The sequence below is a fragment of the Sinohyriopsis cumingii genome, chromosome 1 (assembly GCF_028554795.1).
Source record: "Sinohyriopsis cumingii isolate HCF-2022 chromosome 1, ASM2855479v2, whole genome shotgun sequence".
Taxonomy (NCBI): Eukaryota; Metazoa; Mollusca; class Bivalvia; order Unionida; family Unionidae; genus Sinohyriopsis; species Sinohyriopsis cumingii.
In genome coordinates, this window is record NC_142961.1 from 167,447,770 (window position 1) to 167,470,458 (window position 22,689).

General features: G+C 34.7%; 1 protein-coding gene across 3 annotated transcripts in view; it reads right to left on the reverse strand.

Annotated features, from left to right (window-relative positions):
- LOC149808335 (abscission/NoCut checkpoint regulator-like) overlaps window positions 1–22,689 on the reverse strand; it is a 40,143-nt gene that overhangs the window by 12,523 nt on the left and 4,931 nt on the right. The window contains exons 2-7 of one of the 3 annotated variants that reach the window (XM_089975888.1): window positions 21,429–21,550; window positions 20,477–20,530; window positions 19,697–19,857; window positions 16,564–16,658; window positions 7,096–7,255; window positions 3,160–3,447 (exon numbers count right to left, since the gene is read on the reverse strand). In XM_089975888.1, coding sequence (XP_089832014.1) covers window positions 3,160–3,447; window positions 7,096–7,255; window positions 16,564–16,658; window positions 19,697–19,857; window positions 20,477–20,530; window positions 21,429–21,550 — 880 coding nt within the window. Of the gene's footprint in view, window positions 1–3,159; window positions 3,448–7,095; window positions 7,256–16,563; window positions 16,662–19,696; window positions 19,858–20,476; window positions 20,531–21,428; window positions 21,551–22,689 lie in introns of all 3 variants that reach the window. The other 2 variants (XM_089975887.1, XM_089975889.1) reach the window with 2 other exon arrangements.

The window sequence follows — 22,689 nt, forward strand, 5'->3', positions numbered from 1 at the left end:
CAATTCTATTCCACAGTTTTGGAGAAATTGTTTAAAAGTTTCTCCATTTTTAGTAATAGTGGAAATATTTTATTGCAGATAGCATGAATTGTGATCTTCATGCCAGAACGTATTTCTGTAAGATTGGAGAAATTATTAAACAGTTCTGAAGAAGACATTTAAATGATGTTTTTTTTAAATTTTATTTTTAGTAATGGTGGCCATACTTAATGGTGAATTAGCATTATTCATAACAAATATCAAAAAGGTTTTCATGCCAGGATGCTTTCTGTAAATGTGATCAAATTCTCTTAATAGGTTTTTGAGAAGTTGTTTAAAGGCTGTTATAATTTTAGTAATGGTGGCCATATTTGATAGTGGATCAAGAACAGTTGTATAAATTTGAAAGCCCTCTATTCCAGGATGCTTTCGTTCAAATCTGGTCAATTTCTGATAAACAGTGTTTAAGATGTTTTCACCATTTTTCAATTTTTACTAACAGATTTTTAGAAATAGACTTCAAGGTTCTTGATGCCAAGAAGTTTTGCTGCAATACTGGTCAAATTCTATTCAACAGTTTTGGAGAAGACATATTAAAATGCTTTTTTTTCTCTCATTATTTTTAGTAACTGTGGCCATATTAAATGGTAAATCAGCATTGTTTGTGCAAATGTAAAAAAATCTCCATGCCAGTATGCTTTCTATCAAATTTGGTCAAATTCAATTCAGCAGGTTATGAAATGACTTTTTGAAAAAAAGACTTTCTGTTGTTTGTTTTTTTACAGCAACTATGCCACATTTAATGGTAGATTATTTGTATAAATTTTCAAGGTCTTCATGCAAGGATGCTTTCTGACTGGTCAAATTCTGTTTGACAGGTTTGAGAAGAAGTCATTTAAATGCTTTTCAATTTATAGTCATAGTGACCATACCTGATGGCACATTAGCATCATTTGAATTTTGAAAAGTGATTTGACGCTAGTTTTATTGGATAAATTTAGGAGACAAATTTATCCAATAAAACTAGTGTCAAATCACTTTTCAAAATTAAACCAATTCTCGCTTATAGAAGACCCAAGAATTTGCAAGATTTTTTAATCAGAACTAAACAGACAGAAAATAAAAAAATACACTTTTCGTCATCTAAATGTAAAAGACACAGGTGCTCTAAATGTGCAAACATAAGAGAAAGTACTTCTTTCAGGAGTGCTAATACAAAAGAGGTATTTTCTCTACGCGATAACACTAACTGCATATCAACTGATGTGATTTATTTAATAACCTGTAAAAAATGTAGCATGCAATATGTTGGACAAACACTACAACAAGTTTCTAAGAGAATGAATAATCATCGCTTTCATATAAAAAATTATAGAGATCCTCAGTTTTCCTCTAATGTTTCAACACACTTTAACACCAATAATCACTCTCTACTTGATATTTCTTTCATGCCAATAGATATTGTGCATGGTGACATGAATAGACTCATAAAAGAAACTTATTGGATTCATAGTTAGATACTCTGTATCCTAATGTACTTAATGCTAATGAACTATATAAAATTGTATAATTTAAATTGATATATTGTATATCCTTTATAACAATATAATTATATGTATGACTGTTTGTCTCTAGTTTATTTTATTATTTTACGAATAATAAAAAGGAAATAAATAAAGAAATTGCTAACCCCTTTCCCTTCACCTTGAAAATATAACCCTGTATATATGCACAACCTGGACTTTTAGATGTTTTACACACACTTAAAGAGTTTAACATATCTCAAAAGGCATCAGACCTGAAGCAACAAAGAGATAAAGTACAAGCCATCTCTGACCTTGAGTTTGAACACAAAACCACAACAATGATAACTGATGCAACTTCAGGTAGAAATGCATAGGTCTACCAAAATTTTGTGCAGCTAAAATAGCTTTTGCATTATAGAGCAAACACCTCCCAGGGCAAAACTATAACCTGTAAACTTAACCTTGAAAACAGGATAACAAATGCATTACATGATATGCCCTCAAGTAGTTTTAACAATATTAAAACATGTACATTTAAACCTTAAAAGTTATGAGATGAAACAAGATCTGTCAGAAAGTGTGTGGATGATTTGAGGAGCAATTAAGCAAAAATATAGGGAGATAACTCTAAAGGACTAGACAGAATTGATCTTAAATGGTACACAAACTCCTGTCACAATACAAATGCAAACCAAATTTCACAAAGATATCTCAAACAGTTCTGGAGATATTAACAACACAAGAGTGTCACAAATGACAAACAGACACAATTTGTAAAAAATATGGGAACAAATCTTGAAATGCATATCAGACAGGATAGACTGTCTAATTATGATACAAAAGCATACCAAGTTTGATGATATTTCAAAGGTCTAGGGCAATACTAAAATTGTGAGTCAGTGAGTGACAGACAAGATTGTTCCCCAACATTTTGTTGGACTATCATGAAGTGTAACAACAGTTATACAGATTGTCAAACTGACCAATAGTCAGGAAATTATATATTCTCTGCTTTTTATTGAGAAGAGATGGGTGGCAAAAAAATAAAATTTGGCAAGACCACTGTCACCAAGGTACCCACAACCTGTGGTACATGGGATGCTGTAGCGTTATACATATTGTTATTTTAACAGTAGATATCTTTGGTTAAAACCCCTCTGTTCTGTGCACTGAAAAAAGTATTAAAAAAAGCAGCAGATTGAGAATATTTAAATTCAGTTTTACTTTTTCTGTTTGTTTCATTGCAAATAATTATTACTGGTTTCCTCTTTCAAACCATGAGTAAATACTGAGAATCACTGACATAACAGCTTTGCACAATCATATCAAGAAATATTCACTTCAAACCTGATGTATCTAGACTGCTCTAGTGGCCTAAGTGGTTAGAGCATCCGCCTCAGATGCAGGAGGTCGTGTCATACCAAAGACTTATAAAAATGGTACTAACAGCTGCTTTGCTTGGCACTCAGCATTAAGAAGTTAGTGTTAGGACTGGTCAGCCTGGTGTCAGGATGTGACTGGGTGGGACATCATGCAACGTGTCTGTGGCATGATGCCCCAGTGCTAGACATCACTATAAACTAGCGATATGACTGAAAAATTGTTAAAGCTACGTTAAAAGTACAAATCACACACACACACACACCTGATGTACCTTTGTTAATATCAGATTTACTCTCTTTCCTCCTTTGTTTGACCTCTTTTAATTTTTTCATGATTTCTTTATCTTTCTCCAGACCTTCCAAAGCTCTCTGAGCATCAATTTCTAGCTCCCTTGCTGCATCACTAAGAATTCTGTTCATTTCTTCTACACTTATGGAATCATCTCCTGCAGAGTTGGAAAGTTTTTCAGAGTTCTCTGCTCCTTTCCCATCAGGAATATTATGTGAGAAGCCTTTTGTATCTTGAGGACTTGATTTATTCAAATCATTTTCTTGCAGATCTGGAAAAAAACAAATACAGTTTGCAAAGTTAAAATATGGGCTAAAACACTAAGGAGTGCAGTAACTTCATACTCTTTCCTGAATGTTTTGGCAGATGTCTGCAAACTGTGCATTACTGTTACTTTTTCATAATCAAACATCTTATCATCTGATTTTCAAAGACACTGCCCACCTCTGCTGTGGTAATCATGGTTTTCTTTCACCACAATTTTGATCCTGGCATAGAGCTAAGGTATATACTGCTTGAGGCTAATCACAGTAATGCCTAGGTACCACTACACCTTTTCCTGTGTCCAATTTTACCTACATGGGGTGTTTAAAAAGTTCTGGATATTGAGTGTGCTGTACAACAAAGTTCTTTATTAGTGAACAGTATCCAACAGTGCATCCACTCAAAGTATTCCAATAGCACCTCAAAACACTTTCTCAGTCTGATTATTCAATTTTAATGCCATTTTATATTGACTTCTGGAATGTTGTTCATACACTGGAAAACAGCACTTCCAACTGCATTTTGACTTTAAAATTATCTGCCCCTCAGCAAATCTTTCACAGCATAGCTAAATCAGGGCTGCATGGAGGATTTGCAAAGTTTGGATGTTTTGTTCCTTCAGGAAGTCTGTCATGATGGCAGATTTATGTGTCAGTGGATTATCATGGAGGTAGATGGTTACCTTGGGTACTAATGTGTGGACAGGTGGTTTGATAGTTTTTCAAATCTTTTGGCAAAATTTTTGAGCCAAAGAAGTGTTCAGTGAAATTAGCTAAGTCAAATACAGCTACCTACATGACTGGCCTTTCGCACTGAAAAATAAAGCAATTACATCAAGCAATTTGTGGTCTCTGTTTATTTTCTCCAATCCCAACTTGACTATTTTCTGAGAAGCTGGGTTCACAAAAGTAAATCTATGTTTCATCACCTGTGATAAACACATTTGCGGACAATGGTCTTCCATTTTGTGTGTCATATTCCACCATGGGTTCTTGACCATCTTTAATGCAATGAAACAACCTCATCATTTTGGGATATAAAAGAGAACTCCAAGCACAAATTCTATCCAATTTGGCCTTGGTATCAGCTAGAGAGTACCCTAATGCCACCTGGATTTTAGTGTATGTTCATAACATAAACTGTTTCTCTTTCTTTAAAATATTTACAGCATTGTCTTTTACCTATATGATGTTTCAAACATCAACAGGCATCTGACGTGTTACATATGCAGCTGTAGATGATTTTGTAGAATAATATTTTGTCTACTGATCGGTATCAAATTTATTGACAGGTTAAATGGGCTCACAAAGGTTAGAACAACATATTCAGAACTTTTGAAATACCCCTATTATATTCAATGTAACTACCCAAATCAGCACATGCACAAGATATATGTTTCTCTGGCATGTGAAAACAACAAATTCATTCTAGTAACAAGTGAAGAAATGCATTCAAGTGGCATATGAAGATGATAAATGTGCTCAAATGGTATGTGAAGACAATAAGTATTCAAGTGGTATGTGTAAGCAACAAATGTGTTTAAGTGGCATGTGAAAATAACAAATGTGTTTAAGTGGCATGTGAAAATAAATGTTTTTAAGTGGCATATGAAAATAACAAATGTGTTTAAGTGGCATGTGAAAATAACAAATGTGTTTAAGTGGCATGTTAAAATAAAAAATGTGTTTAAGTAGCATGTGAAAATAACAAATGTGTTTAAGTGGCATGTGAAAATAACAAATGTGTTCACATGGTATGGGAAGATAACAAATGTGTTCACATGGTATGGGAAGAGAAAGAATGTGCTCAAGTGGCAAGTGAAAATAATATTTATGTGGCATCTGAAAACAAGGTGTTCAAGTAGCATGTGAAAACAGAAAAATGTGTTTAACTGGCATGTGAACATAACAAATGTGTTAAACTGGCATATTAGAATAACAAATTTACTCAGTGGCACTCTAAAATAAATGTGCTTAAGTGGCATGTGGAGAAAACAAATGTAATACAATGGTATATGAAAATAATAAATATGCACATGCAGCAAGTGAAAAAAACAAGAATTCAAGTGGAATATGAAAACAAAACAAGTGTTCATGCCAAAAATCAAAATGGATTAAAGTGGCATTGAAATATTAGAAAACCGCACATGAAACAAAATGAAATGAAACTTGAACTACACAATTTTCTAAGAATCATCTTTTGATCTTAATGTAACTTTAAATTTTGTGGGACTCCTTGCAACATTTTCTACAGTTTAACTTGCAGTGCATCATCTATTACATTTCACAACAGAATTTTATTTAAACATTAGTATTTGTTTTCATTTCTTTCACTGGAAGGAAAAAAATACTTAAATGTCATGAAAGAAAAAAAGGAAACCTATATAACATAAACAGAAACTGAATTTAAAAAAAACACATACTATTTATACTCACTTTTAAGTCCAACTGCAAACTGCAAAGATCCAGATCTGCTGTTCCATAATGCATTGGCAGATCTGGCTCTGTGCAGCTTGATAGATGTAATCAGTAAAACAAACAACACAGACCCTGATCTGCAGGCACATTATACTACAGCAGGTCAGGATCTTTGTTTGCAGCTCTGGATGACTTGTAAGCGAGTATATACGGTACTGAGACAGTATATATGGAAGGAAAAAGTGTTAATAAACTGAGATACAAATAATGATTACAAATATTATGACAATACTGAAGTAGCTGCTGATGAATAAACCATAAAATAAAAAGTATTTCTCCCTTTTATCACCAATATTACCTTATCAACCTTCATTTGATTCCATTAAATTATTCTAGAGTTAATCTACTTGCACACAGACATGAGAAATTACAACATTGCACCCATATAATTGCAAGTTAGATAATTAGACATTTTTTGTCAGGTACATAATACACTGGAGCTGTAGTGGATCCATGGTTAGCATACAGCCGGAATTGTAACCAAAAGGATATGGATTGGCTGCCATGGTTTGACCCTTAAATATGGTACTTCTGCACTAAATAACCATGATGCATTATAATACCAAACTAAACCATGTATAAAATACTGATCTCTCTGAGTGATCTATTTTCTTTTCATACCAGGAAGAAGCTTCGTAATAAAACTTCCAACAAAATGGTACAGGCCAAATCTAATAAACTGTTTCCAACCAGCTTGGCACAATTTAACTTTCAATTGCTTTGGAAACAAAAAAGTATTGACAAAGAAAACTTATTTATAAGTTGGGAGCATTACATTAAAAATAGAAAATAATCAAACAATTATATTCTGGCCCATTGGACAACTCAACGCAATATCAAATATTAAACAACTCTGAGATTGGCAGCTGCTTTGAAAGCAATAGTGTGCTGGTACTTATATCCTGTTGTTATCAAGTATAAACTATTGTTCTCATTGTGTCCTCCCCCAAGCTGTACCAATCTTTGTTCATGTATATCTATTTTTGAGTTATATCCTCCCCTAAGCTGGGACAGTCTTTGTTCATTAGTTTTGTCCTCCCCTAAGCTGTACAAGTCTTTGCTCATGTAGACCTGCTTTTGAGTTTTGTATTTCCCAATCTGTACCAATCTTTGTTCACGTATACCTGTTAGTGAATTTTGTCCTTACCTAAGCTGTGCCAGTCTTTGCTCATGTATACCTGTTTTTGAGTTTTGTCCTCCCCTAAGCTGTGCCAGTCTTTGGTCTACCTCTAATGCAGGATCAGGCCTGTGGGAATCTATCTCCACCTCATCAGCAATCTCATCAAGCAGGTAATTTATTTTCTCTTGCTCAGTGCGTCTGTCAGGTCCCTGATACACCTGTATATACATGTATGCATGTTTATATCTATAATTATCTACCTACTTAACTATTAATCTAACACTGCACAGTCAAGAATCATGAATAATTATTAAACATACATTGCAAATGTCTAAAAATGTGATGTTTTTCTGATTGGTTTATAAACAATAAACAACAAGGACATCCTATGAAAACTATCAGGAAATTAAATTCCAAAGTGATACCATTCTGCTTCCTTTTTTTATGTACAGTTACATAACATGTGATTTTCATAAAGATCTACATGAAATTTCCTAAGAGATGTTTGAAAGGGGAGGTAATTATTACTTTAACATTATTTATTTTTACTGGTACAAATATCTGTTGTTGTTGTTGTTGTTGTAGTGTTTTAACGCCATTTTTCAGCACACGATAGGCTATACATGGCAGCCAGTATTAACGGTGGAGGAAGAACCCTGAAAAACCCAGGGAAGAACCACCGACCCACGAGAAGCTACTGGCAGGCTTTCCCACGTACCCACGCTAGCCGAGCCTTGGACTTGAACCCACACAGACAGAGGTGAGATGGCAGTGGTCCGTAACGGAGAGCGCTTTAGACCACTCGGCCACTCGGGGCCCCCACAAATTTCTGTGGTTTTGCAAAAATCACATGGCAATCAGTACTGAAATTCCTGGATTTGAAAAAGTATCTATTCTTTTTCTTAGAAGGATCATTATTTGAATGGTGATCATTGATTGGTCCTTGGAAGGATCATCGTTTGTTTGGTCCTTGGAAGAACCATTGTTTGAATGGTGATCATTGCTTGATTGGTCCTTGGAAGGATCATTGCTTAATTGGTCCTTGGAAGGATCACTGTTTGATTAGTCCTTGGAAGATCATTGCTTGAATGGTGATCATTGCTTGATTGGTCCTTGGAAGGGTCATTGCTTGATTGGTCCTTGGAAGGATCACTGTTTGATTGGTCCTTGGAAGATCATTGTTTGAATGTTCCTTAGAAGGATAATTGTTTGATTCTTCCTTAATTTCATTGTTCCGGACAATGATGAAATGCATTAAAACTTTTAAACTAACAGTAAAACTCTTACTTGAGGATTTAAAGAAAAATATAGTTTTATTAAAACAATCATCTTTTGTTTTTAGTTAGAGATATGACACAAATCAATTTGCAACTGTAACAACATAAAGATGTTTTTTTTGTGAGGTAATTAATTTGCTTCAGTAAAACCATGATTAACATTCTCAAAACTTCAAATACAAGAGTATTTTCTTTTTATTTATTTCCAACATTTGGCAGTAGATAGAATATATACTGACATAAAGACAATATAAAACATCCTCAGTATAATTTATTTATCAAAATGACTGGCATTTATTTGGTCACATTTTTATAAAACCAACATTGAATATGTTAGGCTTTGGGATAGTACAGGCAATTATATCTTGTGCACAGACAAAAAGCTGGAATTAAGAATTAGTATTTTATCCAAGGAAAAGTTCCTTATGTTCAACTATTGTTCATAACTTAAAATTAAAACATCTTCATAAAATATTTATGATTAGTCTCTAGACTGATTATATAAACTGCAAAAATATTTGTACCATAAAATCATGGGATGTGCCAACCTAAACTATAAGAATCTCAACCAGTCTTAATGGGAGTTAAATTCTGGATTAAAAATCTCATTAGTTTATTACTGTGTTCTATACATGACAGAAACTACCACTCTGCAGTTAATATTGTTTTAGATTTTTTTTTAAAACCAAAAACTTACTAAACAATTTAACTTCTATTCATATTTTCATCTGATCTTATTTCACATTATGTCCAAACAATTATGATTTAATAGCATTTTTGTGAAGTATACTAATCATATCAACCAATTTGATTTAAAGCTATAAGACAAATTCCACCATATGTTCTGCTGATTTAAAGCGATAAGACAAATTGCATAAATATGTTCCCCCGTTATTTGCTGTATGTGCATTTCATAATAAGGACAAAGTATACTGTTGGTCTAGGGCCAAGATTTAAAAATACCTTCTACGGTTGTGATTTGCTATTCTGCTATTCTGGCAATACTTAATGCAATATGGTTTTCTGTACTGCAATGTTTTCGTGACCTTGCTTTCATCCAATAAATCTTGACTCACTTTTCAAGTTACTGTAGTTGACAGGCTTGTAGACCTGAACTTTGATTTTCTGAAATTTATTTTTTTCAAAGAACGTATTCTGAAATTACTCCCAACAAAAAGAGCAAGAAGTCCAGAGTAGGAATTTTAAAACATAGACAGACTAGAAACGTCAGTGAGATTTTTATTTCCTAATTGTCTGACTGCTTTCAGGTATTTGTAGACTTGTTTCATTTTTATGTTAATTTTATATGTTCATTTGACCACTATTTGAAGTCTTACAAGGTAACATCACTTAGAGATGTTGTATGTAGTAAATATTATAGTGATTATTTTATCGTTTTCCTCAAGTGTTACTGTATTGTAATATGTGCTGCAATAATGGTTTGGTATATCGCAATATGGTCTTGGGTGTATTACTGCATCCCTATTTATGACTATTTGTGACTAATTGGGCCAGTATAAAGGCTATTGTCATATCAAATTACTCTTTTAAAATGTTATCTTACAACTATAAGTACGAAGAGAGTTATTACAAAAATAAGTGCCAATGGATTGAAATCAGTCTCTAAGCTTTAAAATAGTTTCGGCTTTAGAGAAACACAAACCCTCTGCATGAAATAATGTTTTTGTTTTTGTGAGTATTTAATACCATTTTTCAGCACATGAGAGGCTATACATGGTGGCCAATATGTTTTGTTCAGTAAGAACCTGGGAAGAACCACTGACCCACAGTAAGTTACTGGCAAGCTTTCTCCAACACCCCAATGTTCGTCAAGCAATGACTTGAACTCATGCTGACGGAGGCAAAATGCTTGAGTGATCTGTAAATGCATAAGACTATGCTGCCTCTTCATGTGAAATGAACCAGTTTGTGTGGTCTGGTACTGAAACTTACATAAAGCATATATTAAATTTACTTGCATGAGAATTGGACAGCAAGCAGAAGAGATGAGAAGATCCTAAATGGAAAGTCAACAAAGCTATTAATTTTGTTACAGTGTTTTTATTCCATATTAAACTCTAATGTGTTCATTTTGGTTTATTTACTGGAATGCAGTAGAATTTCACACATATTGATATTTGACTTATAATTAAAAAAATTTTAAAAGGTAAGCAGTTCCGTATTTTCTTGCCATGATGCTAATGAACTTAGTCTTGAACATCCTTTTGTGTCCCAAATAGTCATTCATGGATGCGAGACATAAAACGCCAATACAAAAGAATAAACCTATAAATGCCTTCATAATCTGGATATGAATGAATAGCATGGGTGCTATTGTAATGTGTAAAGGTTTGTTACTGTAACAAACTGTTGCCCAAGATTTTGATCTCATCTCAGATCATAATAATAGGTGTTGAATCAATGTCCTATCAGCCAAAGCTTAAAGGTGAACTTTATGAGTAACAAAGTTATCATATGTGCAGTTAGCTTAAAAGCCACTTAAGTCTTTAACTGTTCCAGTGGCCTAGTGGTTAGAGCATCTGCCTTGGATGCGTGAGGTCATGGGTTTGATCCCCGGCCAAGTCATACCAAAGACTTATAAAAAATTGTACTAACAGCTGCCTCGCTAGGTGCTCATCATTATTAAGGTTAGTATCAGGACTGGTCAGCCTGGTGTCAGGATAATGTGACTAGGTGGGACATCATGCTACATGTCTGCTGCATGATACCCCAGTGCTAGACATCACTATAAGCTGTCACACTGCAGACAATGTAGTGACATGACTTAATTTTTTTTAAAGATGTGATAAAAATCCAAATCACAAACACACCCTTAAGTCTTTGTCATTGTCAATATCCAGTTAAAAAACCAAACCAACTAACTAGTTATATCCACTCAGTTCATTTCAATACAACCAGTATCACGATCTGTGCTACCTTAAATATCAATTTCCCCCACAAGACTATATTTTCAACAAAACCAGCATACACATCACTGCCATCCAGTACCATTCACCATTTTGATCTCTGCAGGTTAAACTTAAGTTTTGAAATAACAATTTGCAAAGTAAAACCAGTCTTGAGAGACTGCCCTTCTGTAAACAAAAAATGGTCTCTAAAAACAGGTGGTCATTCGCAACAATTTGTACAAAAAGACCACTTTCCAATGTTGAATTTCAGAACTATTTAAGAAAGAAAAATAACCACAATCACTATACATGTACATATATTGTATTTTGCATTCATAGTTCTTCTTAAAATAATGCATGCATTCATCTGACTTTTTTTAAAGCATTAAAAATGTACATCTATCATTAAACATAAATTACATTTATTTCTGAAGATGACATGTACATATATTAGAATATGAAATCATTTCTAATTTACTCTTTGTCCTTTACAACACCCTGAATTAATTTCACTGACATCAAAACTGCTATTTTGCAAGATGATTTCACTGACATCAAAACTGCTATTTTGCAAGTTGTCTCCTCTTTTACTTTTATTCTTTCCTCCAGTGTTGGAGTTTGTCTCTTTTAAGCTGGACCTCCTGCAATTGTTATTAAGGTGATAGGTGTTAATGTTACCAATGCTCAATTTTAATAACGAATCTAATGATGTTTTCATCAAGTTTTGGGGAAATATGGAATGCATGCATGGACACAAACACACATTGTATATGCACCAACTGTCTATATTATCATCAAAATTAACATCCTCATCACTGCCTTCACTGTCTAAAATGTCAATTTCCCCTATAAAACTGTCTACATTATCATTAAAATTAACATTCTCATCAATGCCTTCACTGTCTAAAATGTAAATTTCCCCTATTAAGCTCTATATTATCATTAAAATTAACATTCTCATAACTGCCTTCACTGTCTAAAATGTCAATTTCCCCTATAAAACTATATTGTATCATTAAAATTAACATTCTCATCACTGCCTTCACTGTCTAAAATGTGAATTTCCCCTATAAAACTCTATATCATCATTAAAATTAACATTCTCATAACTGCCTTCACTGTCTAAAATGTCAATTTCCCCAATAAAACTCTATATTATCATTAAAATTAACATTCTCATCACTGCCTTCACTGTCTAAAATGTCAATTTCCCCAATAAAACTATATATTATCATTAAAATTAACATTCTCATCACTGCCTTCACTGTCTAAAATGTCAGTTTCCCTTATAAAACTGTCTATATTATCATTAAAATTAACATTCTCATCACGGCCTTCACTGTCTAAAATGTCAATTTCCCCTATAAAACTGTCTATATTATCATTAAAATTAACATTCTCATCACTGCCTTCACTGTCTAAAATGTCAATTTCCCTTATAAAACTATATTATCATTAAAATTAACATTCTCATCACTGCCTTCACTGTCTAAAATGTCAATTTCCCTTATAAAACTGTCTATATTATCATTAAAATTAACATTCTCATCACTGCCTTCACTGTCTAAAATGTCAATTTCCCTTATAAAACTATATTGTCATTAAAATTAACATTCTCATCACTGCCTTCACTGTCTAAAATGTCAATTTCCCCTATAAAACTGTCTATATTATCATTAAAATTAACATTCTCATCACTGCCTTCACTGTCTAAAATGTCAATTTCCCTTATAAAACTATATTATCATTAAAATTAACATTCTCATCACTGCCTTCACTGTCTAAAATGTCAATTTCCCCAATAAAACTATATATTATCATTAAAATTAACATTCTCATCACTGCCTTCACTGTCTAAAATGTCAATTTCCCCTATAAAACTGTCTATATTATCATTAAAATTAACATTCTCATCACTGCCTTCACTGTCTAAAATGTCAATTTCCCTTATAAAACTATATTATCATTAAAATTAACATTCTCATCACTGCCTTCACTGTCTAAAATGTCAATTTCCCCTATAAAACTATATATTATCATTAAAATTAACATTCTCATCACTACCTTCACTGTCTAAAATGTCAATTTCCCCTATAAAACTGTCTATATTATCATTAAAATTAACATTCTCATCACTGCCTTCACTGTCTAAAATGTCAATTTCCCCTATAAAACTGTCTATATTATCATTAAAATTAACATTCTCATCACTGCCTTCACTGTCTAAAATGTCAGTTTCCTTTATAAAACTATATTATCATTAAAATTAACATTCTCATCACTGCCTTCACGCCTAAAATGTCACTGCCTTCACTTGCTGCTTCAGTACTGTCCACTATATTGATATTGACATTTTAAAACTCTTGAAAGAAAAGGTAAAGTACGACTGGAATTTAGGACTAACACAATGAATTTTGGTTAAGCCAACAGTACCAATAACAAGATTAATCAAGTAACTCTAATGTTCTTATATTTCAATGCCTTCAAGTTGAAGTTGAAAAAAATTAAAATAAAAACTGAAACAATGACTATTTAGTGCTTTGTAAATTAAATTAAATTATCATTCTCAATGAAGAGATTTCCTTTGTCCAAAACCATCTTCTAATTGGGTACAGTAAAAAAAGAATAAGGACTTAATACATTATAGCAATTTTATTTCTGAATAAAATGCTGCTTATGGAATGAGGATGATAAAAAGCCTTAAAGGTAAATAATGGAGCCTGAAAATGATGCAGTCTGGTTTATCAGTAGCATCAAACTGCTGTACTGAAGACTGTGTGGTACACCTTATTCTCACTGCAGACTGTGTTCCACTCTATCCTCACTGCAGACTGTGTTCCACTCTATCCTCACTTCAGACTGTGTTCCACTCTATCCTCACTGCAGACTGTATGGTACACCTTATTCTCACTGCAGACTGTGTGTTCCACTCTATCCTCACTGCAGACTGTATGGTACACCTTATTCTCAGTGCAGACTGTGTTCCACTCTATCCTCACTGCAGACTGCATGGTGCACCTTATTCTCAATGCAGACTGTGTGTTCCACTCTATCCTCACTGCAGACTGCATGGTGCACCTTATTTTCACTGCAGACTGTGTTCCACTCTATCCTCACTGCAGACTGTATGGTACACCTTATTCTCACTTCAGACTGTGTGTTACACTCTATCCTCACTGCAGACTATATGGTAAAACCTTATTCTCACTGCAGACTGTGTTCCACTCTATCCTCACTGTAGACTGTATGGTACACCTTATTCTCACTGCAGACTGTGTTCCACTCTATCCTCACTGCAGACTGTGTTCCACTCTATCCTCACTTCAGACTGTGTTCCACTCTATCCTCACTGCAGACTGTATGGTACACCTTATTCTCAGTGCAGACTGTGTTCCACTCTATCCTCACTGCAGACTGCATGGTGCACCTTATTTTCACTGCAGACTGTATGTTCCACTTTATCCTCACTGCAGACTATATGGTAAAACCTTATGCTCACTGCAGACTGTGTGTTCCACTCTATCCTCACTGCAGACTGTGTGGTACACCTTATTCTCACTGCAGACTCTGTGTTCCACTCTATCCTCACTGTAGACTGTATGGTACACCTTATTCCAACTGCAGACTCTGTGTTCCACTCTATCCTCACTGCAGACTGTATGGTACACCTTATTCTCACTGCAGACTGTGTGTTACACTCTATCCTCACTGCAGACTATATGGTAAAACCTTATGCTCACTGCAGACTGTGTGTTCCACTCTATCCTCACTGCAGACTGTGTGGTACACCTTATTCTCACTGCAGACTGTATGTTCCACTTTATCCTCACTGCAGACTGTATGGTACACCTTATTCTCACTGCAGACTGTGTGTTCCACTCTATCCTCTCTGCAAACTGTATGGTACACCTTGTTCTCACTGCAGACTGTGTGGTACATCCTATTATCATTGCAGACTGTAGTACATCCTATTATCCAAACACCCTGTTCTCACTGCAGACTGTATGTTATACCCTTTTTTCACTGCTGACTGTATGGTACACCCTATTCTCACTGCAAACTGTGTAGTACATCCTGTTCTCACTGAAGACTATATGGTACACCCTATTCTAATTGCAAACCATATGGTACACCATATTCTCACTACAGACTGTGTAGTACACCCTGCTCTCACTGCAGACTATATGGTACACTCTACTCTAACTGCAGGCTGTGTAGTACACCCTGTTCTCACTGGAGACTATATGGTACACCCTATTCTAATTGCAAACCATATGGTACACCGTATTCTCACTACAGGCTGTAGTAGTATACCCTGTTTTCACTGCACATTGTATGGTTGTTTGTTGTAGGGTTAAACGCCATTTTTCAGCACAAGATAGGCTATACATAGTGACCAGTATAACTGGTGGAGAAAGAACCCTGGAAAACCCACAAGAAGTTACTGGCAGGCTTTCTCACGTATCCACGTTAGCCAAGCCTGAGACTTGAACCCACACAGACAGAGGTGAGATGGCAGTGATCCAGAATGGTGAGAGCTTTAGATCACTCAGGGCCCTGCACACTGTATGGTATGATACGGCGTATTCTCACTGCAGACTGTGTAGTATACATTCTCACTGTAGACTGTAAAGTACACCCTATTATCACTGCAGACTGAGTAGTACACCCTGTTCTCACTGCAGACTGTGCAGTACACTGTTTCTTAGTGCAAACTGTGTGGTACATCCTGTTTGATTACATGGTACACCCAATGCTCACTGATAACTGTATGGCATACCATGTTCTCATTGCTGACTATGTGGTATGCCATATTCTAATCGCCGACTGTATGGCACACCCTATTCTCATCAACTTCAACTCTTTCTCAGTACTGGCCAAATAAAGTTCCATGCATGAGATCTATCCTACAGAACTAAATATTGTTGTTGTCAGTTTTTCACTGGGCAGAATAAAAACCTTAAATACTGGACCAAATGTTCAAATATTTTTTACATTCTATTTTTGACCAAATCTGAAAATGTGCAAATTTTGATTTTTATTCAGTAAAAATAATTACTTTGCCCACCCCCACCCCCAAAAGGGTTCAAATTTGTTCAGGCTTTGCCATACTGAATCTAAAATATACTGCAAAATACATACCCCTCTTACAATTAAATATTAATATATTATTTTAAAATCAACTATCAGCATTTCTGCTATTATGTTGAACTAATGCTCTAATGAAAAACTAACAACAAAATGCTAATAAAAGTGACGATGATGCGAATGTCATGAAAAAGTGACTGCTATGTTTCCCTTTCTATCAACACAGATTAAAACAAAATCTTAAAATCTCACCGATTTTTGTGCAGCAGAGGAATATCTAGCTGGATCCATCCCTTTTAAATGAGCCAATCTTTGGTCAATATCCTGCACAGTCACCCTGGCTGCTGCTGCTAAAAGAAAGAATGCTCCAGTATTGACATTGCACATGTATAAATTATTACTATGATACACCTGCTTTTCTCTTATTCAGGCTCCAAGCAGTAAAAAAGATGTAATGCATTACTTATAAACTTTCCCACATTTTTTTAAGTTGTTGCATAGATACAATAACAAGAATGTAATCAAGATTATATAATTCACCTCTTTAAAGCTTGTATAAGTCTAAAGCAGACAGTGTAAACTTTATTTATAATTCTGAAAGTCAATTTTGATTAAAGTGGTATTGTCAATCAAATGTCATTCCCTGTGACAGTGCACAGAAAACATGATAGAATAAAAAAGAACATTCTTTACTATGAAGTCAATGTAGAGACACTATAATAAGTTGGTAAGAATCTCTCACAGGGACTCTTCAAATAGAATTCAGGAATCCCAGATAAATCCATTTCTTCATTTTAACTTAGAAGTATTCAAAACCATTTCTGAAACTCTAAAGAAAAATCAAAAGACCAAATTTTGTTAACATGTTCACAACCTGAAAGTGCAATATAAAACTCACTGTGAATGCCTCTGACCTTGAAATGGATATCATGAAAAATCACTAACATTGTTTTAGACTATGTCATGGTATAAGCATTTGCTAAGTTCGGTTAAATCTAGAAGTAACAGCTTTTCGAGAAATAAAAAGTTACTTAAGTGATATCATTCAATGTATTCCTCAAATATATCCACAGACTGGGTTAAATGATAAAATTCAATATTTGTCTGTGTTACCATACCTATCATCATTATCAAACCCTTAACCCAAGAGGTCATTGGGGCACAACAGCTGACTTTACAACCAATTCTCTCTATCTTTCCCTGTTCTCTCCTGCCCTTTGGGAATCTCCAAATCTCATGACTGTTCACTCCTTAATGTTGTCATGCCACCTATTTTTCTGTCTGCCTCTTCTTCTGCGCCCTCACACTGTGCCTTGCAAGATTGTTTTTGCCAGTCCAGATGATCTTGAGACTTCAGTTTGCACTTTTTTTACAGTGGTCAAGAGGTCTTCATATAGTCCAATGGCTCATTGGATCCTGTTGTGGACTTCGTTGGTTACATGGTCAATGTATGAGATGCCTAAGATCTTGCAGTAGTATCTCATTTCGAAGGTTTGAATCCTTTTTTGTAGATATGATGCGAGTGTCCATGTTTCACAAGCATAGAGAAAGATGGATATGACATTCGAGCACATCAGCCTTGTTTGGAACCAAGAGCAACATTGGTATCTTTCTAAATTAGTTACAACCGTGTTATTTCTGCTGTTGTCTGGGCAATCCTGCAAAGTAGTTCTGGTTTGGAGCCCTCATCTGTGATAATTGATCCCAAGTAGTTGAAGCTTGAGACTCTTTCCAGCTTGCTGTCCACTGACCCTTATTTCTGCACTGATGCCATTGGTATCGTTTTATTAGTTTGGTTTTTTCGGTGCTAATCTCCATACCATATGCTATGGAGGTTATATCGAGGAGATCAACCAAGTCAGCCAGTTCTTTTCCATCTCCTGCTAAACCATCAATATCATCTGCAAAGTGAAGGTTAGTGATTGTTTTTCTTCCCATGCTGACAGTGCCCTTGTGGTCATGCAAGGCATCTTCCATGATCCTTTCCTGGAAAATGTTGAAGAGTGTAGGTGACAGCATACATACCTGACTGACTCCAGCTGTTGTTCAAAACCAATCCCCTCTGCTACTAATGATGAGGACAACACTGGGGCTTTGTTATAAAGGTGCTCAACAACCTGCATCAGGTTGGAGCTGATGCTGTACTTGCTCATAGTTGCCCATAAGGCGGCATGCCATACCCTATCAAAGGCCTTTTTGAAACTTATAAAGAGATGGTATAGATTCTGCTGATGCTGAAGGTATTTCTTGCAAAAGGAGTCTGAGATTGAAGATTTGTTCACCTATAAGCTAGCTCAACTAAATACCTCAAGACTCTGGACCTCAAAATCCTACTATCAACTTGCTCATTTGAATGCAACTATCTACAAAGTCAAGTAAAAGTTCAATCCATTAAGAAAATGTAGCAACAGGAAGATTTCAAGATGGCTACCATGTCAGTCATACTGTATCACATCTACATGAGGGCACCGGGTGGGAGAGTTTTCTAAGATGTTCACCTTTACAGATCACTCACACACCTCACCTCTGTCCACAAGTTAGAGTTTCAACTCAACCAATGTAGGTGTGTGAGTCTCAGAAATAACCTGCTGATCATCCTGGCCCTCATACTTCAAAGAAACTAACAGTTAGCAACAATTCTGAGGAGTAGAATAAATATTCTAAAGTTTTAAGAAAATTTAATCAGTAGAAAAGTGAATTTTCATTGTTTAAAAAGGTTGTGAAAGATGAAATACAGTGATGATATGTGACTGGTGTATGGATGCTGGTCAATCAAACCATGTTCAAATCTTCAAAGAAAGAGCCTTAAGTCGTCACAAGGAAACCCCAAAAATCTGACTGCTGTTGAAACACGCAAGGCAAAAACAAAATACCAGACTGTAGCATATGTGAAAGAAAGCAGGGTGACAAATCTATTTGAGGAGTTAAACACAGAATGCGCTGAGAAGTTAAAAAAATGATAACAAAATATATAATAATTCTTTTTCTGTTTAATATACCAAATAGAGTCATACAAAATTAGAAACAGAAACATTTATACAAAAATCTGTATTGGACACATCTGTCTCACTTTCTGCTTATCTACTTCTTACAAAATAATGTACAAGTGTTTCTTTTTATTCAGCATGAGACAAGAAATCTTAAATGTCAGTTTGCTCCAGAAACAATCCCAGGTATAACCTCATGACAATTGAAATTTCAGTTTTAACTCTTGCAATTTTCATTTGACACTTGCAATTATGGGGTAAAGGGGTCAAACGACTCTTCAGTTTTGATATCTATTAAAAACCCATGGACTTGACTTATAAGTGAGTGTATATGGTATAAAATTGTATGTTCTTTTTCTTTAATGAACCATGAAGATTGATAACAATATTAATCTCACCCTCTGCTGGAGTTTTCTCTTTCAATTTTTCCAGTCTCTGTGCAATTTCCATGTCAGACTTGGACATGCCTGTCACATGACTCTGCTTATGTCCTGTCTGTGGTTTACCGTGTTTAGGGGTAGGTCCAGATGACTGCCTTTCCTGAAGGGAAGCTATCCGTCTGATAAATAAATAAAAAGATCACATTATACACAAATAATATTATGTCAAAACACTGTGTGGAATGCTTATGGTAATCCATATTTAATTCAAGTCATGGTACTGAAATTTATTTAATGGTCAAATGATTAAAATATCAGCTTATTTGTTAATTTTCTCATATCAGATTTTTACAAAAATCAGTGCTTCAAGTTTCCATTGAGAATTCACATACTTTATAGTCAAGCTATCACACCAAAACCATTGGCCGATTTTCATCAAAAGCTATTAGTAATCATTCCATGGTAGACAAAAAAAATGATAAATAGAATAACATGACTAACAACATACCACAAACCTTGGCAATATCTGAATTTGCTACTAGATTAAAAACTACCAGAATAATTTAGTCTTTCATCATTTTCAACTATTTTATACATTATGCTATCAGAGATTAATCCTTAAAACTAATTTATACTGCATGAAAGGACCAAAGTAACTTGGACAGCTGATTTTCTTAGGCCTAATTGTAAGAAAATAAATTCCTTTATACCATTTCATTTCTAACCATTAAAAAAATCAGTTGCAATTTCTTCTTTCAGGGCAAATAAAAAAATTAGGAAATATGATCCTCTACTCACTTCTTGTAAGCCTCAGGGGGGGAGTATCTACCTGAATTGTCAGGTTGCGATTTTCTGAAAAGTGAAGGCAGAAAAATCCAAAAAAAAAGAGAAAAAGATGTATTAAAAAAATCATAAGTTTTCTACTGTTGGATTTGATTAGACCTGTCAAATTATGAAAAAATGCTGCTGTGAATGAACAAACTAAAGAAAATTCAGTGCTCTATAAATTTAGTCTCACATACAGGCTAAAATCAAGTAGCATTTGAAGAATCATTTACCCCTTATTCAAAAATCAACTTAACCTTAAAAGTTTTTATATACATGTACAACTGTACAATCTACTTACCCTGAAGAATTTTTATGTACAAAATAAAAAAATCCAGAAACTCCTTCTGCTAGTAGCTCTAAGTAATGGAGAAGTTTAATTTAGACAGGCAACTAGCACAGTATTTCCTCAATATGAGCACTGAGCTAACATAGCTTGCATTTCCCATGCACAATATTATATCTTATAGGCTTTGAAAAAAGTACAATATTAACCCCTCTACCTTTCTCTTGCTCAATCAGAGGCATACAGACACATGCATGCACATACACACACTGCATGGATGCATACAACTGTAAAAAAAATGATCCTTCTTTGTCATGAAATGATGTTATTTTACTTTTTTTCCCCACTGATTTTCTGAGCTTTGTTGAAAAACATTTGGGAAATCACTCACATCAGAATTTTAACACAGGAATGAAGATTAAGTCCAAGCAGACTATTATATTCACCCAACAGAAATATGATTCTAACTCATGTTAGAGTTAGGGATAGGCTGATGGATGGGGGAAACAGTATGTCTGAGTCTGCATCCAATGATTACCTTGATAAAGATGAACTGGTCCTAGATACATTAATTGAAAAAGAAAATTACAACAATGGTCCATGCAGCACAAAATTTTTTTTAATTAATTGTCTACAAACCCTGCAAGGACATCAAAACATTTATTGCAGACGGAATGCTTTTCATTCTTCAGTTTGGGAATATTAGCTTTCTTTGTCAAACATTTACTGCAGAAGGCAAATCCACAGTTCTTACAGCCATGCTGAAAGATAAGAATGCAATTACAATTAAACTCCCAACCTGATTTATCTGAGAAGTAATAAACTTAACATTACAATTTCAGTAAACATGCCAAGAAGCATAATAAGTACTGTGCATGTTCTCTGATAAGTTGAGTCTAACTGCAAACAACAGACCCTGATCTGTAATCACTTAATAAACCAGCAGATCAAAGTCTATGTTCTTCAATCTACAGATTACTCCTAAAAAAACTGCACAGACCCAGATTTGCTGGGTCATAATGCAATGGTGGATCTGGGTTGCGCAGTTTGCAATCAACTTATAAATGAGTATATATGATATACTTCAAGTGCATACACCCCTAAATGATTAATAAATTACAAAGGCTGGATTTCTCAATAACTCCAAATTTGCTATGAATGAAATGTCTTTTGGATAATTACTTTGGTACAAAATCTCTTGGATTTGAAATTTAACTGTGAAATATCTAGAGTATGAAAATGTCGTAGGTAATGAATTGTTTTGTACAAAATGTCCAGCAATGCTGATGGTGTATCAAGTAATTTCATCATTTTGTTTTGTCCGTTTTAAACAAAAATGCTAAGGACAATGGAAACAAGGACAAAGACCAACAAGTTGTTCTCTTCCTCTATTATTGCTAAAACATTAATGGTTGCCACCAGTAATGTAAACATAAAATTAAAAAAGAAAAGCAGATAACTTGTTGGTCTAATGGGGATACAGTCTGACAGTGTCTGTTACATCTGGGATACTAAGTGCAATATCTGGGATCCTAAGTGCAACAGCGTTATTACCAGCCTTGCTTGTCAAGGGAGACAATCAGCTACTCTCCTTTGTTACCATGGCTGCCTGTGGTGGCAGGGGACAGTTTCATACATTGACCCCTGGCAAATTTCTTCACTTAAGGCTATGGTGTGACTTTTCGAGTTATTATTGTGTAATAATTAAAGATGTGGATATATTTGTGAATTTGGTCTTTCCAGCTTGTGCTGTTCTTGAAACTGATGAGAAGCATGTACACTTAAGCAGCCGCTGCACAGTATGTTGCCAGTGAAATACTAATAGTTAGCAAGCAAATCTAGCCAACTACAGTAGTAGACATGTTGGTTCAAGGCAATTAGAATATCTCAAAAACAGCGT